This window comes from Papio anubis, chromosome 9 (genome assembly GCF_008728515.1).
Source record: "Papio anubis isolate 15944 chromosome 9, Panubis1.0, whole genome shotgun sequence".
Taxonomy (NCBI): domain Eukaryota; kingdom Metazoa; phylum Chordata; class Mammalia; order Primates; family Cercopithecidae; genus Papio; species Papio anubis.
Genome location: NC_044984.1, coordinates 7018721 through 7038115, shown reverse-complemented (window position 1 = coordinate 7038115; position 19395 = coordinate 7018721). Strand labels below are relative to the sequence as shown.

At 54.8% G+C, this 19395-nt stretch overlaps 2 protein-coding genes and 1 non-coding gene across 5 annotated transcripts; all 3 read right to left on the bottom strand.

The window, feature by feature from the left end:
• Positions 1-25: 25 nt before the first annotated feature.
• On the bottom strand, positions 26-2641 carry C9H12orf57 (chromosome 9 C12orf57 homolog). 2 transcript variants are annotated; one of them, XM_003905905.3, is made up of 3 exons: positions 1786-2641; positions 1336-1512; positions 26-256 (listed from the first exon to the last, which is right to left on the bottom strand). In XM_003905905.3, the coding sequence occupies exons 1-3, from the start codon at positions 1835-1837 to the stop codon at positions 105-107; spliced, it is 381 nt and encodes a 126-aa protein (XP_003905954.1). In that variant the 5' UTR covers positions 1838-2641; the 3' UTR covers positions 26-104. The 2 variants fall into 2 exon arrangements, with proteins under 2 accessions (XP_003905954.1, XP_017801109.1); XM_017945620.2 differs by having other exon boundaries at positions 1423-1512.
• Positions 2099-2160, bottom strand: LOC116269027. Its single transcript, XR_004176347.1, has one exon. It is a non-coding gene; the product is annotated as a U7 small nuclear RNA (small nuclear RNA).
• Positions 2642-3651: 1010 nt separating the features above from the next.
• ATN1 (atrophin 1) lies at positions 3652-17709 on the bottom strand. 2 transcript variants are annotated; one of them, XM_003905892.5, is made up of 10 exons: positions 17580-17709; positions 12262-12450; positions 11980-12117; positions 11717-11830; positions 8453-10443; positions 7953-8175; positions 6823-7519; positions 4943-5086; positions 4411-4591; positions 3652-4225 (listed from the first exon to the last, which is right to left on the bottom strand). In XM_003905892.5, exons 2-10 carry the CDS (start codon positions 12286-12288, stop codon positions 4192-4194), a joined length of 3549 nt encoding a protein of 1182 aa, XP_003905941.2. In that variant the 5' UTR covers positions 12289-12450; positions 17580-17709; the 3' UTR covers positions 3652-4191. The 2 variants fall into 2 exon arrangements, with proteins under 2 accessions (XP_003905941.2, XP_009178370.2); XM_009180106.4 differs by having other exon boundaries at positions 8453-10446; positions 17580-17708.
• Positions 17710-19395: the final 1686 nt, after the last annotated feature.

Sequence of the window (19395 nt, the reverse complement as noted above, 5' to 3'; positions counted from 1 at the left end):
GTCTGCAAAAGACTGACACCAAGGCTAAGTCACAGGCACGTTTATTATCGTCTGGAACATCAAAGCCTTTCCTTCCCTGGCAGGGGCACAGGGAGGGCCAACTCTCAGGAGGCAGCCACGCTGCCACCAGCAGCAGGCCCGTGGGGTGGCAGGGTCATGGGCGGCAGGAACAGCGCCTTCAGCTTGCCTGACAGGCTGGCGATCTCAGGATCCTGGGCTTCGTAGGACTTGACCAAGCGAGCAAATTTAAGGACACCTGCAAGAGGGAGTGGAGGGTCAATGCCAAGGACCAGCTGCGTAAGACAGCTGGAGGGGGTGCTAGTTTAAGCATGAACTGCTTCCCCACTGGCTGGGCAGCTGTTTGCAAAACAGGACGCATGCAGGCCTCTGTCCTATGTGGTTTGGATCAACTTCTTGGTCTACACTGGGCACAACTAGATGGGATGCAGTGAATGAAAATATCCCAAGGCAGTGTGCTTCTTGCTCTCAGGTGAACCCTTTTAGCAGTTTAGTCACTGGAACCCCATGAATGAACACGAGACCCCAGGTCTGTAGCTGGAACGCAGGAAGGCTATGGGGCAGCAGAGCTGAATCAGTCAGCACCTTTGGGGAACACCAGGATCTCACCAAAAATTTAACCACCAACCCCCACATAGAAATTAGCTGAAACACCCAGGAGAGACTGCAGCCACTGCTGTAATGCAGACACCTCACTAAAAGATGGCACAACAGCGTTGACGTCCAGCTCTGCTGCTACTAAAAGTCTGCACCATTAGCGTTTGCTCCCTCATCACAAAATGGAATAATAATGTGATTCACAGTACAGGTTGACCATCCTTAATTAGAAAACCCAAAATCTGAAATTATTTGAGTGCCAGTGTGAAGCCAAAAATGGAAAATTCTACACCTGACTTCATGGTGGGGGGTGGGGGTGGGGGGACTGTAGTCAAAACGCAGTCAAAACTTTGTCTCATGCACAAGATTATTCAGACTATTATATAAAATTACCTTCAGGCCATGTGCTTAAGCTGTATGTATACGAAACAAAACAATTTCGTGTTCAGATTTGAGTCCCATCCCCCAAGATATCCATGTATACGTAAATATTCCAAAATCTGAAAAAATCCGAAACACTTCTGGTCCCAAGTATTTCGGATAAGGGATACGGAACCTCTCCTGTACAAAATGCAACTCGGAGGCACAAGCTCAGGGTAGACCCTGAGCTCTGAGTGCCAACACTGTCGCCGTGTGGCGAGAAAGGGGACAACCGCTCAGGGCCCCATAGATCCGGCGCCCTCTCCCGACCCAACCCCCGCCTTCCCGCGTCTGACCCACCTTCCCCGTCGCAGCTGAAGCCATAGGCTTTGATAACCTCCTGCTGGATCTGCGTGGCCACGGGCAGCACGAATTGCAGCATCTTACCCATGTCGTTGCACGCGTTATCCCGAGCCTCGTCCATGCGCACTGCATTCTCAGGGGCGGAGAACGCCTGGATCACCTCCGCCAGGACCACTGCGCGTCAGAAGCATCCCAGGGAGGCGTCCCGGGTAGGCGTCGGAGAACGGAGAGCGGGCCCAGTGGAGAGCGCAGGGAATTAGTGGATTGAGGCTATAGGTAACCCAATAAGATCCCGAGTCTTGGGGGCAGGCGCCCCACTTAGAACGACGGGACCCGGCGTCCCCTACCCTGTTTTCCCGGCGGACGAAGCCAGGTTTGTCGCCCCACATCCTCTGCCCGCATCCTCCCCCGACCGGCAACCCATGCCTTGACTACGATTATTCTCACCCTTTGCCTGCTCAGCGCTCAGGGCCGCGGGTTGGGCCGCGGCGGACGCCATACGGCGTCTGAAGTTGCAAGTGCAGCGGAGATAAATGGAAAGCTCAGGAAGAAAGAGCCACGTCCTATTAACAGTTCCCAAGACCAGTGGGGGCGGAAAGAAAGCAGCATCCGGTGTAGCCGGAAGCCCCCAGGCGTGGTCCAAACCTTCGTATCCAAATCTTTTAACATCGCTTACAGCGGGAAAAACTACCTACTAAAAAAACCTTAGGGAAATTATGCGCATTAAAGAGATTCTGTCGTTACGAACAAGCTACGTGAAAGGGGCTTTCCGGCAAATACCGGAAAGCCTGCTAGACAAATTCTAAAAGAGCTGTAACACTGTTGCGCATGTGTCTAGAGAGAAGAAGGGATATGCATGAACTCCACAATTGGTGAGGGTGAACTCAGGTGGCTTTTTTTCTTGTTCCTATTACTGTATAAACAACGATGCATGTTGTAACTTTCAGTAGGAAAAAGAATATTCTAAGGAACTTAAGTAAGTCATTTCTAGAGTTCGCGAACATTTGCTCTCAGCCTATGCAAATGAGTTCGATGCTGATTGGTTGAGATACCAGCCAGTCACAGCCCGTTCGTTGTTGTTAAGCCCAGAGACCTGGATTAGGCAGTAAAAGCCCAGAGCAAAAGCCATTCTCGCACTTCCCTAAAATGGCCTTGTCTACTGATGGGCGACGGAGCATAACGCCCGGCCTGATTTCCCTTCCCTTCCAGGCTTTTGAGATTATCAACCACTCCCTTCTCAAACTGTAGGGTGGTTAAGGATGCCAGGTACTAATCGCCTGGATCTATTAAAACTAGCCCACCCCATCCCCGCTTCATAACTGGTTTTGTTTTTTGTTTTTGAGACGGAGTCTTGCTCTGTCGCCAAGCTGGAGTGCAGCTGGGGGGATCTTGGCTCACCACAACCACCACCTCCTGGGTTCAAGCGACTCTTCTGCCTCAGCCTCCCAAGTAGCTGGGACTACAGGCGCGCACCACCATGCCCAGCTAATTTTTTAGTAGACACAGGGTTTTGCCATGTTGGCAGGCTGGTCTCGAACTCCTGACCTCGTGATCCGCCCGCCTCGTTCTCCCGAAGTCCTGGGATTACCAGCGTGAGCCACCGTGCCTGGCCTCATAACCGTTTCTTAAACTATTCCATGGAAAGGATTCAGGACTCTGAAACCTTTGTTCCAGAGGACTCTGGTGGCTCCTAACAGTGAGACCCCTCTGAATAGATTCCAAGACCTGACCATGTCAGAGGTGGGCTTGTCCCAGGCCTCTAGTGTTTGGTTGGTTGGGGTTTCTTTTGTTTTGAGATAGGGCCTTGCTTTGTCACCCAGGCTAGAGTGCAGTGGTGCGATCATGACTCACTGCAGCCTCGACCCCCAAGTGATCCTCCCACCTCAGCCTCCTGAGTAGCTAGGACCACAAGTGCACCACAACGCCCAGCGGATTGTTTTTTAAGATGGGGTTTCTCTATGTTGCCCAAGCTGGTTTACAACTCCTAGGCTCAAGCAATCCACCCGCCTCAGCCTCCCAACGTGCTGGGATTACAGGCATGAGCCACAGAGCCCAGGCCCAGGCCTCCAGTATTTTGACTTCCCAGCCTTGGGACAGGAGGGAGCACTAGCACCCCCGGTACCGCCTCGGGCTGAGTCAATGCTCCGGGCTCTTCAGGGATCCCCTCGCCAATTCTTCCCAGCCCCTACACCCAGTTCCTTAAGAAGGACTGGTCTCTTCCCGCTTCCCTGCCAGAGCCTGGCTGCAGTTAAGTACCACTGCACTGAGACCCAGCCTCACCCCCATATCCCGCAAAGAACAGTCACAGCCATGTTCCTGGGGAGTTGTGAGGATGTTTTTGTTTGGTTGGTTTTGGTTGGGATGTTTTTTAAGAGCGTCATATAGATATATATATATATAAATTATTAACGTGGGGAAGGGGCAAGGGGCATACATTGCAAAGGGGGCGCGCACACAGGGATCAGGGAGGGGCAGGGGTGGCACACGATGCTACGCAAAACAGCCACATCTAACAGATGAAATAATCACACCAACGGGGCAGGGGAGGGGCGGTGGCCACGGGGCTTGGGCATGGGGGAGAAGAAAAGCAGGGGGGACAAGGAAGAGAGACCTGGTCCAAGATTCTGTGCGCTTTCTGTCCCCATCCTCGCCTCCTCCCCACCTCTGCACACCACACCAGACCTTGGCCTTCTGTCTGTCCCTCCCTCCCCCACTCTCTGTCCAGCTGCGGAGGCCCTGCAACTGAGCAGCACCCTCTTGGCTCTGGGTGGCAGGCCAAGGGTGGGGTGGGGGGAGGGTGGGGATGCTCCAAGGTCCAATGTAGGAGCCGTGGTGCTCTCTTGATCGCAGGTTCTACAGTGGCTTGTCGCTCTCCTTCTTCAGGTGACTAGGGAAGGGGCAGTGCATAGCAGAGAGGTAAGAGACTTGAGACCAACCCTGACCTTGCCCCCTTACCAAAGGGGTTGGGAGAGGAGGGGTTCCCTCCCCCAGGAGCACAGTGCCCAGCTGTTCCATGCCCACAGCCCCTCCCAGGCTCGCTGAGCCCATGTCCCCCTAGGGACCCTGGGGTACCTGTAATAGTCCTCCTGGGCAGGCAGCGGCACACTGTGCAGCGGGTGATGGGCATGCAGCCACTGCTGCTGTTCCAGCGCCAAGCGCTGCAGCTCAGCTGACTGTGCGTGCATGGCCTGCAGCTGATGAGCTGCTGACATTGGGGCAGAAAGGGAGGCCGGCAGGTCCCGGTAAGGGGCAGCTGTGAGCAGGAAGGGCAAGGGTCACATGACCAATGGATAACAAGCACCTGCTCTGGACCAGGGGATAGCCAGCTCCTTTACATACAAAGGTAATGAACTAAAAAGTTAGGTAACACAGCCAGTTCTGTAAGTTGCCAGTGGTAGAGTGGAATTGGGATTCAAACCTCTTAGGCTGACACTAAAACTTGTGCTTCTCTTGGGCAGAGGTTCAGCTCTCCTATTCCCATGCCCAGCTCCTCTAGGCATCTCCTCATTCCTCCTCAAGCCCAACTAGGCCCATCCCCCCACCTAAATACCGCCTTTCTGCCCTTTTCTCATTACAGCTTGCCTACCCCAACTTCCATCCTTACCAAAGAGCTGGTGACGAAGAACTTCGTTCTCGTGCAGAGGGTGAGGAAGCAGGGGGTTAGGGAGAGTTCCAGCTGGGTAGGGGATCCGAGTAAGGTGAGACCCTGAGGCCAGGGGGTCGATGAGAGGGTGCACTGAGGCAGAGGCTGGAAAGCAGAGAAGAGGAAGGTGTCACCAGAAGGCAGGTTTAAGGAAAACCATGCATTTGGATGAAGGGATCCAAGGCTGGGAATTGAGTTGGACAAACACAAGGAGCTCCAAAGTGGAACAAAGGCAGAATGGAAGAACTAGAGGCCTGTGTAGGGGGGGAGGTGGACAGGCTGAGCCCTACTGGAGGAGGGACATATGGATGACAGAGGACAGGAAATTAGTCATCAGAAGGGTCTGAGGGGAAGGAGAGGGAGAGGTAGACTGCTTGAAGGAGGTGGAAGATAGAAGTTTAGGAAATAAGACAGGAAGAGGCCAGGTGCGGTGGCTCAAGCCTATAATCCCAGCACTTTGGGAGGCTGAGGCAGGCGGATCACCTGAGGTCAGGAGTTCAAGACCAGCCTGGCCAACATGGTGAAACCCTGTCTCTACTAAAAATACAAAAAAATTAGCCAGGCATGGTGGCACACGCCTAGTCCCAGCTCTTCAGGAGGCCAAGGCAGGAGAATCACTTGAACCTGGGAGGTGGAAGCTGCACTGAGCCGAGATCGCGCCACTGCACTCTGGTTTGGGCAAAAGAGCGAGACTTGGTCTCAAATTAAAAAAAAAAAAAAAAAAAAAAAGCAAGCGGGTGCAGTGGCTCATGCTTGTAATCCCAGCACTTTGGGAGGCCAAGGTGGGCGGATCACAAGGTCAAGAGATCGAGACTATCCTGGCCAACATGGTGAAACCCCGTCTCTATTAAAAATACAAAAATTAGCTGTATTTGGTGGCACACGCCTGTAGTCCCAGCAACTCAGGCAGGCAGTGCCTGCTGAGGCAGAAGAATCGTTTGAACCCGGGAGGCAGAGGTTGCAGTAAGCTGAGATCGCGCCACTGCACTCCAGCTTGGCGACAGGGCGAGACTCCGTCTCAAAAACAAAATGGTGAAAGGATAGTAAGTAAAGCTCATTATTGCCTAGGACACCCAAACCCAAAGCTACAGGGCCCCTTCTAGGAAGTTACAGATCTAGAGATGGGGAAGAACATGAAAGACCTCCCACTGTGAGAAAAGGAGAAAATGGCAAAAAATAAGAGTTGAATCCAGAGAAATCAGAAAATAGGTTTGTGGACTGGGCACGGTGGCTCACGTCTGTAATCTCAGGACTTTGGGAGGCCAAGGTGGGTGGATTGCTTTGAACTCAGGAATTTGAGACCAGCCTGGCCAATATGGCAAAACCCCATCTCTACCAAAACTACAAAAATTAGCCAGGTATGGTGACACACGCCTATAATCCCAGCTACTCTGGAGACTGAGGTAGGAGGATCACTTGAGCCCAGGAAGTTGAGGCTGCAGTGAGCTGTGACTGCACCACTACACTCCAGGCTGGGTGGCAGAGCAAGACTATGTCTCAAAAAAATAAATAAGAAGATATGTTTGTGAAGGGCTTGGGAGAATGGGGCTGTGAGGATAGAAAGGTGTGTCCTTCAAAGGCTCCCACCTGGGCCTGTCATGGGTAGGATACTAGACTATGGAGAGGACTGGGGTGTGGGGAATACAGGCTCTGTGGCCAGGCAAGGCCATGAGGAGACAAGGCTGAGAGAACGTCAGGGAGGCAAAGTTGAGGGCAGCAATCTCAGGAAAAGTTAATGCCAGGCCAGGGGAGGAAAGTCTCAGCCAGAAGAACAAAAGAGCCCAGTCATGATAGGGGAAGGTGGCCCCAAAGGGCCAGGGAGAGGAAGGAGGGGGTCTCACCTGCATGGATAGCATCTTGCTGGTGCAGGTGCAGGTGCGAGTGGATGTGGGAGTGCTGGTGGTGATGGGGAGTCACATTGAGCATCTGCAGCCGGGCCAGCGGGTCATTGCCCAGGGCCGCCACCCTTTCTGCGTGCTGCCTCTCAGCTGCCAGCCGCTCAGCATAGGACATGTCAGGCCGCAGGGCTGGCCCAGCTGCCAGTGCTAGACGTTCTCGATCCAGGGGCCCCAGGCTCGGATGAAAGGGGAAAGGGTGCAGGCCAGGTGGGCCAGGCTGCAGAGCCAGGCCCCCATGTCGGGGAAAGGGATCCAAGCCCGGCCCAGGGACCCCATGTAGGGGTTCCAGCTCACTAGGCTTCACCTCGAAGCCAGGCTTGAGGCGGTCACGGAGGTCTCGTTCACGGGCTTCCCGTTCCCTCTCCCGGGCAGCAGGATCACTGCTGTACAGGGCCGGGACATTGTAACCCAGGAGCCCCGGGTCCACTGCCCCCAGGGGCACGTAGAATGGATGGTTGCGATTGCCAGGAGACATGACATGAGGCCGGGCATATTCACTGAGAGTGCGCAAGGCTGGAGTGTCAGGACCCAGGTAGGGGGGCACTGTAGCCACCGCACTGCCCGGTTCAAATGGAGGGCGATGGGGCACTGGGCCCAGAGATGGGCATTCCACCGGAGCACGGCCCTCCTGAGCCAACTTCTGTGGGGTACAGGGAAAAGTGGAGTCAAAGCGGCAGTTATGAGAAGAGGTGGCTGGTTTCAAGCTGCCCATTTGTTTCCACAGCTGAATGCCAAAATGCCTCACCTCACTGAAACTCTGCCCACCTGTAACTTAACTGCGACCCCCCCCTCCCGAATATCTGCCCTTCTTGGGATCCACAGGTAGTCCCATCTGAGCAGGCCTTCTCCCAACCCAGGAATGCAGACTGCTGTCGCTGAAATCCTTTTCGGCTCCATTTCCTGGGCTGCAGTGGTACCTCCCCTCCGACAGGTGGCGACTTGATTCGCCCGCCCACCTAGCACAAGCCTCAGCCCCAGCCCCAGCCCCAGCCCCAACCCCAGCCCCAGCCCCGCAGCGCGGCTAAGAGAGGAGGAGGCAAAGAAGGCGGTGGCGCAGGCAGTGACGCACTCACCACGCTGCGTTCAAGCTCGCGCTCCTTCTCGCGCTCGCGCTCCTTCTCGCGTTCCCGCTCGCGCTCCCGCTCCTTTTCTTCGCGCGCGCGCTGCTCCGCCTCGCGCCGCACCTTCTCCACCAGGTCGGCCCGCTTCTTGGCCAGTTTGGAGCCCTCCAGTGGCACGAAGTACAGGTCGCTGCGCGCGCACGAGTTGAAGCCGCGATCCAGGTGTTTGTTGAACCTGCCAGGCGTGGAAGCAGCACGCGCTCAGCCGGTGCGAGATGCCGGATGGAGCCCGCGGAGCCGCGGCCCCGGCGAGTGCTTGTAGCCCCCGCCTAAAAACCACCCCTGCAGGCTGAGCTGCTGCGGGCCTCACTGGCCGCTAGGCATGGACGGAGGAGAGGGGCGTGCTTTTCTAAAACACTACACCAGCGCAGGGCCCCTCCCTGCTACTCCCTCTCCGTCGCCGCCTTGTCGTCCCCCTTCCAGGCCCACCTCCGCCCCACCTGGCCGCTCACCTGGCAGACTGACTGGCATGGCTGGGCACATCTACCACCTTGGGAGGGGGCGAGGGGCTGCGGGCTGGCGGAACTGGGCTCTCGGGGGTCTCATACTCCTCAGCCGGCTCCTGCTTGATCTGCGTGGCGCTCAGGGGCGGCCCTGAGGCAGGGGCCGCGGGTGGTGGTGGCAGAGATGGCAGGCCTGAGGGCCCCGCAGGTGGCAGGGGCCCAGGTCCCACGGTGGGCGAGCCCGGCTTAAAGGTCCCTGGGCCTGCAGGTGGCGAGGTTCCTCTATAGCCCGGTGGGGTCCCCGTTCGGAAGTTGGGAGGAGACCCGGGCTTGTATCCGGGTGGGGTGGCTGCCTTGTAGGCCCCCGGGGACGGGGCTCTCTTTCCGTACGGTGGGGGCCCAGGTGGGGAGGCCGTTTTGTAGCCTGCTGGCGAGGAAGCCACGGTGGCAATGACCGTGGAAAGGGTAGCCGAAGAGGTGGTGACCGTAGGCACCGGTGGGAAAGGGTAGGGCGTCCCCTGAGGTCCCTGGGAGGGGGAGGGGTGTGAACATGGGAAGGACGCTTGAGAAGTGGAAGAGGAAGAGTTGGAAGAGGAAGAGACTGGAGGGCCATTGGGGCCTGCTTGGCTGTAGGACACCTGGCTGTGAGGTGGGGGCAGGTGTGTTGGCCCTGGTGGGTAGGGCCTCAGAGACCCCAGGGAGGGAGACATGGCATAAGGGTGTGCGTGGTGGGAGCTGCCGCCCTCCAGGGGGTGGGGAAATGCTCCAGGAGGGGGCCCAGAGCTTCCGTGATGCTGCTGCTGCTGCTGCTGTTGCTGCTGCTGTTGCTGGTGGTGATGGTGATGTGTTGAGGCTGGTGGGTGGGCAGTGGACTGGGCCCCAGTAGATGGCGGGAAGGGGCCTGGATGGGCATTGCTGTTGGCTAAGAGGCGGCCATAGGGAGGAGGTGGGGGGGGACCCTGGCTCCACACAGCCTGGGATGGGAGAGAAGGCTGAGTATACTTGGGGGGCTGATTGGAGACAGAGAGGCTTGTTGGGGGAGGGAAAGAGTGGGGGTAACTGGGCAATGCCTGGGAAGCTGGGTAGGGGGAGGCAGAGGAAGAGGAGGAAGAACTGGAAGAGGAGGCTGCTGCAGAGCTACTACTAGAGGATGAATAAGGAAACCTCATGGGGGGTGCTGGGGCAGAAGAGGAAGCAGGAGGCAGAGAGTGGGGTGAAGGAGCCAGAGTCGGGCCCTTCTCTGGGCCAGGAGGAAGTCCACCCATACCCTGCCCCATGGCATGGGGAGAGGGCAGATGCCCAGGTAGTGGTTGGGCCCCCAGGCCAGGGGGAGAGGCTGATGCATTGTTGAGGGGTCTCAGGGCAGGTGGGGGAGGCAGGTTCGGGGTCACATGGGGGAAGTTGGCTGGTGGTGGAGCAGAAGGTAGGTTCCCACCACCCACTGGAGTGTTAGGTGGCTTAGCTGGGGGAGCACCACTAGCCCCAGAGCTTGATACTGAAATGGGAGTAGTGGGTGGGGGGTGCTGCTTACCCCCATTAGGGGCCCCCACTGATGAGGCAGCCCCTCCCCCCTTGGGACCCATTGGGGGTCCAGACAAAACTCCTCCACCAGCGCCCCCAGGATAGAGCTGTGGGTGAGGGGGAGGGGCCCCAGGAGGAGCCTGGAACATTCGAGATGTGGGGGGCTCCATGGGAGCATGATATCCAGTGGGTGTCACAGAAGGATGGGGTTCAAAGCTAGCCTCTGGCTGTCGAGGGGTGCTGTCTGGCGGTGGAGGGGAAGGAGGAAAGAGTGGAGGTGGGTGGTAGGGGCGGGCTGGGCCCTGGGACAGGCCAGAAGATGAGTCGGAGTCATTCTCCACACTTCCAGGGCTGTAGATGCTGGGGGACGTGCTTCGGTTGTCCTGATCAATATCCCTAGGGTCGCTGCTGCCATCATCATTAAGGCTCCGCCCATCCAAGCTATCCAGATCAGAGGGAGACTGTGGCCGAGGGAGTTCCTGCTGTAGAAAAGGGAAGCCTCATTTTTTCTCTTTTCCTTTCCTGCTTCCCTGAGATTTAGGGCCTGTCTTGCATAAAATCATTTCCCCTCACGGCACACTGTTGTACTGTGATGTGGTGAGTACCTCTTGCCATCTGGGGATTTCCCACTTCCCCACATTCTTGGCTGCTCCTTAACAGCCAGTCTTGTTTCCCTCCTATAAAACCCTATTCCTTCCTCAAGGATCCATCTCAAGCACCTTGTCTCTACCCACAGCTGACTCCAAATCCCTGTCTTCCACCATCTCATAACCACCACTTTAACCATCCTCCATCCCCCAAGCCCTTGGTTCTCAGACCACTTCTGGCCGGGCACAGAGGCTCACACCTGTAATCCCAGCACTTTGGGAGGCTGAAGCAGGAGGATCACTTGAGGCCAGGAGTTCCAAACCAGCCTGGCCAACATGGTGAAACCCTATCTCTACTAAAAGTACAAAAATTAGCCGGGCGTGGTGGCTCATGCCTATAATCCCAGCTACTCGGGAGGCTGAGGCACAACTGCTTCAACCCAGGAGGCGGAGGTTGCAATGAGCTGAGATTGTGCCACTGTACTCCAGCCTGGGTGACAGAACGAAACTCTGTCTCAAAAACAAACCAAAAAAAACAATAAAAAAGAAAGACCACTTCTGCATTTTCCTTAAGATTTATTTGTTCCTCCCACTAAGACTTCTTTTTTTTTTTTTTTTTTTTTGAGACGGAGTCTCACTGTGTCTCCCAGGCTGGAGTGCAGTGGTGTGATCTCGGCTCACTGCAAGCTCCGCCTCCCGGGTTCACGCCATTCTCCCGCCTCAGCCTCCCAAGTAGCTGGGACTACAGGCGCCCGCCACCGTGCCCGGCTAATTTTTTGTATTTTTAGTAGAGACGGGGTTTCACCATGTTAGCCAGGATAGTCTCGATCTCCTGACCTCGTGATCCACCCGCCTCGGCCTCCCAAAGTGCTGGGATTACTAATAGGCTTGAGCCACCGCGCCCGGCCTCCACTAAGACTTCTAACCCAGAGACTAGAATCCCCCAACTCTTCTGGTCCCCTTTGGCCCTACCAGGTCATCTGGTGGTCTGTCAAAGTTCTAAGACTCTCTCTGGCATATTATAGACAGAACTGCTCTCATAAGCACTATGATCTGGCCTTTCTCTTATGTCCCAGGAGAGATCCAGCTAAGAATAGTGAGCATAAGGAAATCTGAGAAAAGAATGATCACAAGATGGGTCAGGATGGCGACAAGGGTCTCCCACCTCAGTTTTGGTCTTTTTTGGTGCATTGGTCTCCTCACTTTCACTCTCTGAGATCTCCTCACTCCGACCCTGCTTGTTGACCTTTGGGGTGGAGGCTTCCTCTACTCGGGCCTTCTGTTAGAGAGAAAGAAAATTCCTGTCTTTTCCCTACCTCCCAAGCTTCACCGTTACCCTCTGCCAAACAGGAAGTTCCCCCGACAACACACACACCCCCTCAGCCCCAGTGCCTGGGCATCCTGTGGGAGGACCTGAGGACAGAATACCTTGGCTGTCTGCCTGGACTTCTCAGCTTTGCCATCACTGCTGGACGTGCTGACCCCTCCAGGGGAGGCCCGGCCCCTCGATCTCAGTTCTTCCCGGGGCCCAGGGGCCTCTTTCTTCCGTCCACTCCTCATTGACATCTGCAGGAGGAGGAAGGAGGTAGGTAACACTGTTCTTTACACTGCAGCTAACTTTATGGTGCACATTATTTGTTCTTCTCTAGACCCTTCCTCCTAGCTTGCCTGCCCCGCCCCTCATCTTTCACATCTCTCATTTTAACTCACCGAGTCTTTATTCTGTCGTGTCTTCATTCTTCAGGCTGTGGAGACCCCATTCTCCTCTGCCTGGGCAGCTGAATACAGAAACTTCTCTGCTCCACCCCAAGTTCCCCACAGCTGTGGTCTGGGAAGCAGGATCTCCAAGTTTCCAGTATAGGCACCTGGAACTTTTGCAGGATCTGGTTTCAGTGAAACCTGTTAGAAGGAAACCATCAGAGTCTCCCACTGGGAGAACAGAGTCACAAAGGAATACTATTACGCTTGTCAGAGAACTGAGCAAGCGGCCCAACCCTAAGCCTTTAGGCCAAGAGGTACAGATACCACAAGACATTGCTGGCTTGCCCCATGGGCCACCTTAGCTATCTAAAAGGCAGGGAGATTCTGCTTAAAGTATAATCTCTTTCACCTCTGTAGAGGGCAGAAAATTCAGATGTACCTACAAGCTCCAATCCAGGAGATCACACAGTTTTACCCTTCATGATCCCTAAAGGATATTTGTGAACGCACACATTCCACGGAGCCTTGCAAAGGAACATAAAGAAATGGAGCGGGGCATGGTGGTTCACGCCTATAATCCCAGCCCTTTGGGAGGCCGAGGTGGATGGATCGCAAGGTCAGGAGTTCAAGACCAGCCTGGCCAACATGGTGAAACCCAGCCAGGCGTGGTGGCGCGTGCCTGTAATCCCAGCTACTCAGGAGGCTGAGGCAAGCAAATCACTTGAACCTGGGAAGCAGAGGTTGCAGTGAGCCGAGATCATGCCACTGCACTCCAGCCTGTGTGACAGAGTGAAACTCTGTCTCAAAAAAAAATGACGTTCAAGTATTAATTTATTGAGTACCTTCTTTATATCAAGCCCTTCACACACATGATTTCATTTAATATTTACAACCAACCCTGAATGGTAAGCATTATTACCTTCATTATATAGGTGAGGGAACTGAGGCTCAAAGATGGTGATTGTGACTAGCTCAACCTCACACAGTGAGGAACCAGTGACAGAGCCAGAATCAAACCCACGTCTGTGACTTCAAAGCCCATGCTCTTTCTTCTATACTTTGCTATATTCTCCTCAGAAGTTGGTGGGGAGAATTCTCAGAAGGCCTAGATCAGTCACAGAGATATGAAAAGAATCTTTTCTCACATCAGAGTAGGTAGAAGAAGAATGTCCCATTCTATAATACAAAGGAACACAGCCCTACCAATCCCAAGACTAAACCTAGGTAGCCCCAAATTGTAGAACTTCACTTTTGAGAGCCTCATAAAGGACTCATTCTCTAGTACTTGAGCTCCCTAAGGCTAGAGGAAAAGTCAGGGTTTTCACATGAATGATTAAAGACTCAAAATATCCGTGAGCAAACAATACAGATTTACCAATTTTGAAGCCTGTCCTCCTACTTGGTATAGACAGGGTTACACAGCTCCTCAAGCCAGTCCATCCATATCTGTCTATCAGTAAGTAGGCAGGTATCTATCTTTATCCAAATCCCTATAGCCAGCTATATTCATTTGCACTTGTTCGTATTTCTTGCTAAGTGTCAAGTCCCTCCAAATTACTGATTGTAAGATCTTTTGAGAACAAAAATGGTATTTTCTTATTTTTTCTTCCTTTCCACTGATGTCGTATATATACGTGTGTGCACTTTTCTTGTGACTGACCTTTAAACCCACTAACTTCAGTAGGTCTTTATTCCTGAATTAAGTGCTGCTAGCTCCAGTGGGAATAGACTAAGCTTACCCGTCTATTCTATTCTGAGTTGGAGGCCTGCTAGGTAAACAGCATGTCCATATTCTGTAGTGTATTTTTCCCAAGGAACACAGTAATTCTCACTCAGCTCCATGGAACCATACTGATGCAGGCAGTAAGGGGTGAGTTTAACCTTTCCAGGAAACTTCACAATTTACTTAGAATCACAAAATTGCTGGGACAGAGCCTGTCTTCTGAACTTTCAACTGATGTTCTGCCCAGTAGACTAGTCTTTTTTTTTTTTTTTTTTTTTTTTGAGACAGAGTTTCACTCTTGTTGCCCAGGCTGGAATGGAGTGGCGTGATCTCACTCACTGCAACCTCCACCTCCTGGGTTCAAGCAGTTGTCCTGCCTCAGCCTCCTAAGTAGCTGGGATTACAGGCTGTGCCACCACACCCTGCTAATTTTTTTGTACTTTTAGTAGAGACAGGGTTTCACCATGTTGGTCAGAGTAGTCTCGAACTCCTGACCTCAGGTGATCTGTCTGCCTTGGCCTTCCAACGTGCTGAGATTACAGGCGTGAGCCACTGTGCCCGGCCAACTAGTTGTTTTTTTTTTTTTTTAAGTAGATTTTCGCTGTTCTTCCCCAGACTGGAGTGCAATGGCATGATCTCAGCTCACTGCTACCTCCGCCTCCCAGATTCAAGTGATTCTCCTACCTCAGCTTCCCAAGTAGCTGGGATTACAAGCGCCCACCACCATGCCTGGCTAATTTTTGTATTTTTAGTAGAGATAGGGTTTCACTATGTTGGCCAGGCTGGTCTCGAACTCCTGACCTCAGGTGATCCACCCGCCTCGGCCTCCTAAAGTGCTGGGATTACAGGCGTGAGCCACCGCGCCTGGCCTTTATTATTATTTTTTTTCAACTACAGCTATTTTCCCACATTTTTTAGTTGTTGTGTAGACTGGTTTTAAAATACTATCAACCAAAAAAAAAAAAAGAAAAGAAAGAAAAAAAAAATCCAAAGAACAACACCCACCATAGCAAAAGAGGAATCTTAAACAAAAAGCACAACAAAGATGACTATTTGTGACTGGTGTATCTTTGCCAGCCCTCCTAGAGAAGGGTGTCCATCTCCCTTCCCCATCACAGAACCTGTTCACCAAGTCAGTTAGGTTAGGGGATTCAAAAGGTCAGAGAAACACAGGAATGTACCTGAGGAACACAGCAATCATAGTATGCCCTTCTTTTTTAATCACCTGAAATCTGATAAAACTAGCAATGAGTAGCTTTGAAGGAGAAAAGCAGTCATAAAAGAACAAGTAATCCTGGGGATAAGAAGTGGCAGAGGAGGGAAGGAGTTAGGGTTGGATTGTGTGTGTTTCTAGACCTGGGTCATGTTTTAGCACCAGCCTACACTCCTAGCAGACAATAATTGTAACTAATATTACAGAGCACCTACTCTGTATCTGGCCACACACTAAGCACATTCACCTTCGTGACCTTACTTTAAAAAGAAAATGATTAAGACCAGACTGGGTTGGGAGGAAAGTGAGAAATAGAAACAGAGCCCCTAAGTAAGACCAGGAAAAGAAATTAAGAGACATATGGGATGTCAGAAGGAACACAGTGGAGTCACAAGCTCCCTGGGAGGGGCTCATAGGCTAAATTTCAGGATCATTGGCCCAGCCCCCAACATCATTCTGGACCTGCCAGACGAACCAGTCCAAAGTGACTCCTAGATAACAATGCAGCCCAGACCAGCGGATAACAATGCACCGGCCTAAGCCTTCTGAGAATCCAGGACCTTCAGGGAGGCCTCAGAGATCATCTCATCTATGGCCCCTTCATCTTAACAATGAAGTCGGACACTCCAAGAGAAGTGACTTGCCCAAGGTCACAGAGGCACAGCCAGGTCTAGAGACACAGGTCTCCTGGCTCCTATTCTATAGTATTTCCCCTGCATGAGGCTGCTTCATGCAGCCCTCTGTCCTGGGCCACCCTCACCTGGGATGGGCCTGGGAGCCCAGCCATTTCTACAAGGTCAGGGAAGAAGGCCAAAGGTTAGTTGAGGGAAGGAGGAAAAGGGTAAGTTATTCAAGAAGGGAGGCTCAAAGAGGAATTCGCTTTAGAAAATGAAAGAAAGTGCAAAGAAGCAAAAAAACAACTCTACAAAAAATAACATAATAAGGGAGGTAGAGGTCAGAACCAACTGCCAAAAGATGGTGAAATCTGAACAGGAGCATTTTCATCCTCCCATCATGCCTAGGTGGAGAGACTTGGAGAAACACCTATGATCTGCAAGGAACATATCTACCTGTTCAAACAGACTGCAACATGAAAGGGTACACGCCGCCGTGGGAAAACTCCCATCCACCAACAGATCCAGAAACATCCTCCAGAACCCAGCCCAGAGTCCCAAGGACATAGCCGCAGGCCGACGTCCAATGAAGATTCGAAGCCCCCCGCCTACCAATTGGACATCCCACTGGATCACTACCATAGCGACACAGTGGCAAAAGGTGCCCCCAAGAGACCATCCCAGGAGTCCATCTGGAAGCCACCCCTGCCCCCTCCCAGTTGCCAAAGCAACTCCTACTCTCCTATAGCACCTCAGGGAAGGGAGCTTAAAGGTACCTAACCTAGTCGAAATAAGCCCATGCACAAAGGGAGATCTTTGAGCTCAAAGCAGTAACTAAGGCCTCCCTATACAGATCACAGCTCCAGGGGGAGCGGACGCTCCGGAAATTGGAGGGTGGAGGGTGGAGGTCGCAACTTGCTTGGAGTGCCTGTAAGGTTGCTCAATTATCTCATTTCCATCCTCCCAGAACCCCTTTCTTCCCAACTCCCCCTTCTGTGTTCCTGTTTTCCTCCTCATTAGTTTTGGGATAACCCACACTACTGGGCCCCAGTGCCCTCTCCAAGAAGTAACTATGTCTGGGATGGGGAAAACAGGGTCAGAGGTGACCTGGAGTAGGGGAATGAAAACCGTCACAAAGACATGGCCTTCCCACTTCCACGCTGGAAAACCTCCGGCTCTTCTCAAAGATGGACCTCTTTTTGCCCAAGCCTCCGTTTCCCCGAGGTTCATCAGCCACAGTCCCTCTTTCCACCTACCACACCCCTTTCCCGTTTCCCACTTCCCGTCCATTCCTAACACCCCCAACCCCAGGCTCCGGAACCCGTGTTCTGGGCCTTTGGAGCTTTTTCCTGGAGCCTTCATGCCCCACCTCGCTGCCATCTCTCCTATCCCTTCTGCCTTCGCCCCGAACCCCACTCAGAGCATCCCCCGTTTTCCTCCGCCAACCCCCGCCTCGATGTTCCTCCTCTTTTGGGTCCGCGGGTCCCGGCTACCCTCTGGCCCCACAGCCTTCCTCCGGAGACCCTCCCTCCTTCCCCACCTTCCCGATCCTCCCGAAGCCCTGGCCCCCGACCCTCCTCGGCGGGCCCCACCCCCTGAGCCCCCGGCCTCAGGCCAGGCAAAGCCCGCAGTGGGGGGACGGGATTGGGAAAATAACAAATGGAGGCGACGGCGGCAGGAGGGGGAACTGGGAGGGGTGGGGGTGGGGAGCCGCAGGCCGGAACCCGGGCGGGACAGAATCCCGCGGGCCCGGGGCCCAGGCGGCCGCAGACCTTACCTGCTGGTAGCTCGGGACGGCTGGCTGGCTGCGAGCGGGATTCCGGGCTCCGGCGCCTCTGGGGGGCGGCGGCGGCAGCTCCCCCGCCCCCCTCTCCTCTTCACGGCCTCAGTCGCCGCCGCGACGACGGCGGCGGCGGCCCCGACCCCCCCGGAGGGCGGCCCCCATCCCCCCTTTTCCCCGCCCGGCCCCAATCGCCCGCCGGCCCCCGGAGCAAACCCCGATCCCCGCTCTGCTCCCCACCTCCCCGGGCTCGCCGCCTCCCTCTGGCCGCCCGGAATGCCCCGGGCCGCGCCGCCCGCGCCCGCCTAGCGCAGCCCGCACCCGCGCGATCCCGGGCCCCTCGGCCGCCTCGCCCACGGCCCCCGCCCCTTCCCCGGCGGCCGGCTCCCTCGCCCCCTCCTAGCCCCTCCCCGAGGCCGCGGTCCCTCCGAAATGGCCCGGCCCGAGGCCCCGACCCGGCACGGGGCTGCGGACGGGCTGGGCGGTGCGTCCAGCGACTCGCACAGGAAAGCGGACGGCGAAGGGAGGGAGCCTGGGAGAGGGGGATGGGAGAAGGGAGGAAGAGGGAGAAGGAGGGAGCGCGGAGGAACGGAGGAGAGAGGGGCCAGGAGGGAGACGCGAGGGAGGGAGCGCGAGGCAAGCCGCGAGGGGGGAGAGAGGGGGAGCCGGAGAGGGGGAGGCGCCGCGCGAGTTGGCCGAGGCCGAGGCCGAGGGGGCCGGGGCGCGGGGAGGGCTCGCGGTGGCGGAATGTGGGGAGCCCGCGGGCCCGGCGCGGGAGAGGGCTAGGTAGGAGGGGCTGTGGGTGGTGAGGGCAGATGAGGGGAGGCTGAAGTTTGGGGGCGACCGGATCTGTGGCAGAGGTGAAGTGGGAGGAGTTTGGGGGATCCTGGGGTAGAGATTGGGATAATGGGATTGGATTGGAAAGATGGAGCTGCCTGGGGGCTTTGTGGGTGCCTGGTGAGAAGTGAGAGAAGCTTGGGGTGAGGGGTCTGTGGCAGAGATGGAGCCAGATGGGTTTGGGGTCTATTATCAGAGAGAATGGGATGGAAGTTTGGGGTCATAAGGAGGGAGAAAAATTGAAATGATGACATATATAAGAAGATGGGGCTTCTGGAAGACAGTAAAGCTTTTGGGGGTGATTCGTGTTGGGAAAAGAGTCAGAAATATAATAATTGGGGGTGGGGGGGTGAAGGAGAGCTGGAGAGAGAAGTCCAGAGGAAACGTCAGTGAGGAGAGAGGAGGGAACGTGAAGAACCTTAAGAAGGGATGAAGGAGGTGGACCCAGGTGCCAATTCTAGAGAAAATGGGTTCTGGGTGAGAAAGGAGGGCTCTGGATGGGAAAGGAGGGTGGGAGACACGGGGCTGGCTGGATCCTGGGGGTGGGGGCTCCCAGTGGAGCCCAGGAGGATTTACTTGGGCAAGCAGAACGGGGAAGAGGGGGATAAGAAGATTGGAAGGAAATGTAAGCTGAACAAGGCCTTTGGCGGCAGTATGGAAGAGGAAAGATCATGGATGGGAAAATAAAATGGAGATGGGGCCGGCGCGGGGGCTCACGCCTGTAATCTCAGCACTTTGGGAGGCTGAGGCGGGCGGGTCACTTGTCAGGAGTTCAAGACTAGCCTGGCCAACATGGCGAAATCCCGTCTCTACTAAAAATACAAAAATTAGCCGGGTTTGGTGGCGCATGCCTGTAATCCCAGCTACTCGGGAGGCTGAGGCAGGAGAATCCTTGAACCTAGGAGGCAAAGGTTTCAGCGAGCAGAGATCGCACCACTGCAGTCCAGCCTGGGCAACAGAGCGAGACTCTGTCTCA

Bases quoted from the DNA above. Each gene is read 5' to 3' on its own strand.
- C9H12orf57 (XM_003905905.3), bottom strand. From the start codon at position 1,837: ATGGCGTCCGCCGCGGCCCAACCCGCGGCCCTGAGCGCTGAGCAGGCA. The intron at 1,513-1,785 runs GTGAGAATAATC...TCTGACGCGCAG, and splicing joins GAGCGCTGAGCAGGCAAAGG to TGGTCCTGGCGGAGGTGATC. The intron at 257-1,335 runs GTGGGTCAGACG...TCCCTCTTGCAG, and splicing joins CTTCAGCTGCGACGGGGAAG to GTGTCCTTAAATTTGCTCGC.
- ATN1 (XM_009180106.4), bottom strand. From the start codon at position 12,288: ATGAAGACACGACAGAATAAAGACTCG. The intron at 7,520-7,952 runs GTGAGTGCGTCA...TGTACCCCACAG, and splicing joins GCGAGCTTGAACGCAGCGTG to AAGTTGGCTCAGGAGGGCCG. The intron at 4,592-4,942 runs GTAAGGATGGAA...TCCTGCTCACAG, and splicing joins TCTTCGTCACCAGCTCTTTG to CTGCCCCTTACCGGGACCTG.